Source organism: Acanthopagrus latus, chromosome 23, assembly GCF_904848185.1.
Source record: "Acanthopagrus latus isolate v.2019 chromosome 23, fAcaLat1.1, whole genome shotgun sequence".
Classification (NCBI taxonomy): Eukaryota; Metazoa; Chordata; class Actinopteri; order Spariformes; family Sparidae; genus Acanthopagrus; species Acanthopagrus latus.
Genome location: NC_051061.1, coordinates 20,600,168 through 20,605,547, shown reverse-complemented (window position 1 = coordinate 20,605,547; position 5,380 = coordinate 20,600,168). Strand labels below are relative to the sequence as shown.

Sequence of the window (5,380 nt, the reverse complement as noted above, 5' to 3'; positions counted from 1 at the left end):
TCATCATCGATGTTTTCTCATTCTCATGTTTATTTTTTTCCATTTGCATTGTTCATGTTATTAGAATTTTGAATGGATGCAGTCGATAATCATTTAGTGTCAACATGCAGTGAGGGCAAAATCAGTGGCATATGTTATAAGGTTGACACTAGGTCTGTATGGTATTGTCTAAAAATAACATTGCCATTTTTAGGTTAAATGATAATATGCAGAATATGTAACATAGGCAACAAAATCAAATATCACAGTATTCTTTATCAAATACCTCAATACTGTTAGTGCTGCAGTGTGATTGTTGGTACTTATTAGATTGTTGGTAGCAAATGAACAGTCAGGTAAGAGCAGAATTTACATTGTTCTGCTGTTAGGCTGCCTTTTGCTAATATTCAAGATCTAGGATGATAATTAGTCTCATATCACAATTATGATATCATATTGGTGTGTTGATACACACCTTAGTGAATTCAGTCATGGGTTTTGAGCACACAGGCATATCAAAAAAGTTTTATTATTCAATGATGCATTTTTCTTTCTTCCTTTACACAGTTAATCTATTTCTGTTTGACTAAAAAAACATCATGGTAGTACTTGGATCTCAATACTGGCAGAAAAAAAACCAAAAACATTTGCTGAGCTGCTTGGAGGCGGTAATACTGTTAATAATGTGAACTTGGGCGAAGCATGACGTAGGTTTAGTAAATGTTCCCCTTCATTTAGATTCCTAGATGACATTTTCTCCCTCACATGATAGTGCGCCTGTTTACTATTTGCAACAATCAGCAGAAGAAGATAGTACAATTAGGGCCAAAATGGAGGGACAGAAATTCACAGTAGCCACTCTCGTGATACGATGGGTTCTTCTCAGCTGTGCTTGGTGTGCAGCATCTCAGTGAGTAAAGAGTTGCAGGGTAAATCTCCTTGAAGATGGCGCTGGTACAAATACTCCTCAACCTGCAAGCTAATGCTGCGCACTTCTGGCAGCCGGAGCAACAGCTGGCCAAACTTGTCTGAGTGTCCTGGATGACTCTGTTGGGTGTGCTCCATCAGGGCCCTGTTCACCCTCTCTTGAGTCTGCTCCACCTGCCTGCGGCCCTGCACTGACTTCACATCTGGATCAGGAAGACGATGAATGGCATATTCATCATCAGCACACAATACATACATGTATACATGCTCAACACTGACAGAAGTTCCATGCATGACAGAAATATGAAAAGAAACAACTAACCGGGGTTGAATAGCACCAAGTATTTGAGACAGACAAACTCGTGTCTGTCCAACTGGAGCGTCTTCAGTTTGGACACCAGGTCCTGGGTCCTTGAGACGAGGCCACTCAGTGTCTGTCCTGCCTGAGAGATGACGGTTGACACCTCAATCTGCACCAGGAAGAGAAAAAGGAGGTGATCAAAGTTTCTGTGCAAACCAAAGTGCAGCAGACATTTTGTGGTGATCATAAAATACAAACTCTACCTGTTGTCCAGTGACCAGATATATGCAGCCTTCTTTGCCATAGGTCACCTGTCTACAGAGGTGATCCAGGACCAGAAGCTCGCTCCAGCAGCTCTGCAGCAGCACCATCTGGTCCTCCACCTGTGGGAAGTGTAACAAATGCATCTGATGTAGTTGAAAATGTCAAGCTGTGACCTTTGACCTCCAGTAATCACAACAAAGATTAAATGCTGATGGTCTGCTTGCAAAACTAATTAGAGATTTCCACTCTGGTGAGAGGGCTTATTTAACTTTATAATTTATGATTCACTACCTTAAGCTCCTTGAAAAGCACACTGTTCCTGGCACACTCCACAAGGCCAAACAGAGTCTGGTCAGCCATTTTGCACATGATGCTGAATGTATTTAGGCGGTCGTGTTTACCGCGGCTGGCCTGCTCTCTCTGCAGGCTGGCGACGACCTTTGCACACAGCTGGCTCTCGTCCTGCTCCCCCTCCAGGAGCTGACTTAGGAAGTTGGGCGATGACAGGGGTTCTGAGGTTGTGCTGGGAGCCTGGGAGAGAGGGGCAGAGGAGCTTGGTGTTGAGCAGGGGGATGATGCTGGTGTGCTTCTTGGTGAATGAAATGAATTGTTCGGAGTTGGGTAGAGCGGGTAGTTTGAAGGAATGGGGCTGTAGCTGCAAGCCATTTCTCCTTTGTCCTGTAAGTATCCAGGGAAGGTGCGGTGGTACAGTCCAGGGTAGGACAGGGATGGAGGAGTGAGCATCCTGTCTGCGTTCACAGTGCAGTCCAGAGGCATGGACGCACCTGCCTGTCCAATTCCAGAGGGATACATGTGGGGCTGATGGAAAGCATCAGAGGACAATGAGGCACTTGTGTGACTGCTCAGTAGGTGAAGGTCATTTGGAGCTGTGGGCCAGTGTGTTTGTGTAGTTTCCATCTTAATCCTGCAGGGAGCAGTGTTTGGCTGGTGGGTAATTTTTTGCTGTTTCATCTGCCTGTCCCGCCGGTACAGAGGGCCGAATTTATTCCTGCCACCTCTCATACGATCTGCTCTCACTGCTGTTGACAGAGCATGAAACATATGATCAAGGTTTTACTATCACATGTCAGACATTTTAGTCCATGATACTGATAACATACCTCCTGCATTTTTTGGGCTCAGATTAGCTTCGCAATACAAAGGCATCGCGTATAATCTGTGTCATTACAGGGTCATATATAAACTGGGTCATTGCAGGGTCATATGTAATCTGGGTCATTACAGGGTCATATACAATCGGGTCATTTTATGCTTATGTATGGTGTGCTGTACCTTCTCTCTTCATGCCTACAGCCAAACACTTTTGGAAGCGGCAGTACGGACAGCGTTTCCTCTGTGAAAGGTTCATGGGGCAGCTCTGTTGTTCCGCACAGGTGTAATGCTTGTTATTCTGAACGGAGCGTTTAAAGAAGCCCTGGGGAGAGAGAGAGCGACAGAAACAAAGAAAGAAAAAGAGACTGTTAAACTTTTGCTTTCTTTTCTGCAGATACGACACTCTGGGGTTACAACTTAAACATACAATATGCATCATTTTGGATACAGATATGACACATCTTTGTTCCATTTGGTGTATACTGTCACACCAAAGCAACTAATGATACAGGATACATTCTTTTTCGTTGACTTTCCAAACCATCTTACCTTGCAGCTTTCACAGGTGAGCAGTCCATAGTGGTATCCTGACACTTTGTCTCCACAGACAGGACAACTCTCCTCTGACTCTGGTCTGCTGTCTGGATCCGTCTTTAACTCCTGAGCTGGAGAACAACACCACTATTAACATTAATTGGTAAATGTACATAATGACAATGTGGACTCGAGTCTGCTCAAACTGTTGGTTTGATGTCAATCACTTGAGAGTCAACTTGAGTGGCACAAGGTGCTTTTCAATGGAGAGTGTTGTGATGATGTAGCATGCTGCTGAAGACACTCCCCATTTTTTCTTATTTTCTTGAGTAAAATACAGAATTGCCAAAAGCGAGGAGACTTTCCACCATATTGTATTTGTTTTGTTGGGAATAATGAGTGTATCTGACAGTAAAACCAACAATAAGACAATACAACATTCCAGTCTGGCATTAGTACAGGTAATGTCTCGAGTCACACAATGAAGATTCTTCATTAACTCCGCCAAGCAGGTTATGTTTTTGTATGTTGGTTGATTGTTTTCTTTGTCAGCAGGATTACACAAAAACTGCTGAACAGATTACCATAAAACCTGAATGGAAGATGAATCTCAACCCAGGAAAGCTCCTGTTAACCTTTGCTGGAGATCCGGATCAAGGGGAATATCATTTGAAATTTTTGTAGATATTGATGGGGGAAAATTAGGCATATTTAGGTAGCTGGAGTGAGAACAAATAAAATTAAACATTTTTATAAAAAATAAAAGCAGGCTGTTGGGTCTTGGCGGAGGTATGCGCTCTACTGAGTGCCATTCTAGTTAATATGTCTGGACTGTAAACGGAGATATTCTCAGTGCTGATTCATGGCACTGCAGAATACTCTGGTTGAGTGCTGACATGTAACTGTGTCATAATGAGGTTTATTGCTCAGCTGTTGAGAGAATGGTCAGACACATAGTGCAGACAGTACCTTATCACTCAGTTCATATCACAGATATGAACCTTACATAATTTTTAGAGATCATCGGTTATGACATCCACATGAACCAGTCTTCCAAATGAAAAATCTGTAACAGGGAACCACTTTTATGCCTTTAATGTCTGTAGCTGAAATGTGGTCTTCCACATGGAAGTGATCTCTGTCATGTCTGATAGACATATTCAGACGCTGTTCTTCTAAGATACAGTCACTCAAGCATTTTTAACCTTATACCACTGTGAAAATTCAAATGGTACCATTCAGTGGAATTTTCTGACTATCTATCTTGCACTCACATGTTGATGATCCTTCCAAAGTCAACAGATCCTCTGGGAAGTTTCCAGGATGGTGGACAAGAGGCTGGGGCTGCTGTGGGTGATAACCAGGTAAGTCCATTCTGGCTGATGAGACGTGAGCTTCACATTCAGTCCAGCAGGATCTTCATTGTTGCAAAGACCAGGACAGCAGACAGACGCAGCAGGAGAGTCACAGAAAGGCCGGCAGGAAGGCCCAACAGCCCCGGTGGACTGATGGTTGTTCGAGGCCCGCAGGTGGACTTCGATCTGCAGGGAGTGTCATAAAACCTCTCCTGACTGGCACTCCTACCCAGCCAGTCAGCAGACCGTCCATGAGAGACAGTCAGATCTCCACCTGCTCGAGAGTTACTGTAGTGAAATCACTCCAGTATCGTGGAGCCATCTTGGTACTCAGCTGATAAGATAAGGATTCACCGCGGAGTGCAGATAGTCACAGTCAAAACTACATGCACTCACTTTTCATGTTAATTCCTTGAGTTATAAATAAAATCTGAGCATTATTATTATTATTAATTTATGCAGTTGTGGAGGTAACATACCAGCACAATAATATACAAATACTCCAGTACCAGTAAGAGTGCTTAATGTAAAATATTTCTTAAATTAACGTGCAGAAGTATGATCAGCAAAATATACTTTAAGTATCAAAGTAAAATAAGTGGCCTCTGTGATGATATTATATATATGACATCAGGAGATTTTCCTCCTTGGTCCTTGAAGATAAATTCAAATTAAATCATCTGAGACATCTGAAATGTTCAGTGAGGGGGTCAAGGGCCAACAAGTTTAAACAGTCACTGGTTTCATCTTTAGAAAAGCATTTCATAAACTGATAATGTGTCTTCACGTAAAATCTTACAACCTACTGTGTGAAATGTAATATGTAAATAAAAACCAGACAATATAGTTTATAAATCCCTTTCAACCTGTATTCAGCTGAATGCAGAATAAATATGAGCTATTTAAT

General features: G+C 42.5%; 1 protein-coding gene across 1 annotated transcript; it reads right to left on the bottom strand.

Annotated features, from left to right (window-relative positions):
• Positions 1-492: 492 nt before the first annotated feature.
• On the bottom strand, positions 493-4,658 carry nr5a5 (nuclear receptor subfamily 5, group A, member 5). The gene is made up of 7 exons (XM_037088533.1): positions 4,393-4,658; positions 3,134-3,249; positions 2,765-2,906; positions 1,763-2,511; positions 1,471-1,590; positions 1,229-1,376; positions 493-1,109 (listed from the first exon to the last, which is right to left on the bottom strand). The coding sequence occupies exons 1-7, from the start codon at positions 4,490-4,492 to the stop codon at positions 862-864; spliced, it is 1,623 nt and encodes a 540-aa protein (XP_036944428.1). The 5' UTR covers positions 4,493-4,658; the 3' UTR covers positions 493-861.
• Positions 4,659-5,380: the final 722 nt, after the last annotated feature.

What these genes read in the sequence shown, in the direction of transcription:
- nr5a5 (XM_037088533.1), bottom strand. Translation starts at nt 4,492, where the DNA reads ATGGACTTACCTGGTTATCACCCACAGCAGCCCCAGCCTCTTGTCCAC. An exon ending in TCACCTGTGAAAGCTGCAAG is followed by an intron (nt 2,907 to 3,133) that starts GTAAGATGGTTT and finishes CTCTCTCCCCAG; the next exon opens with GGCTTCTTTAAACGCTCCGT. An exon ending in TGTAGGCATGAAGAGAGAAG is followed by an intron (nt 2,512 to 2,764) that starts GTACAGCACACC and finishes CTCTGTCAACAG; the next exon opens with CAGTGAGAGCAGATCGTATG.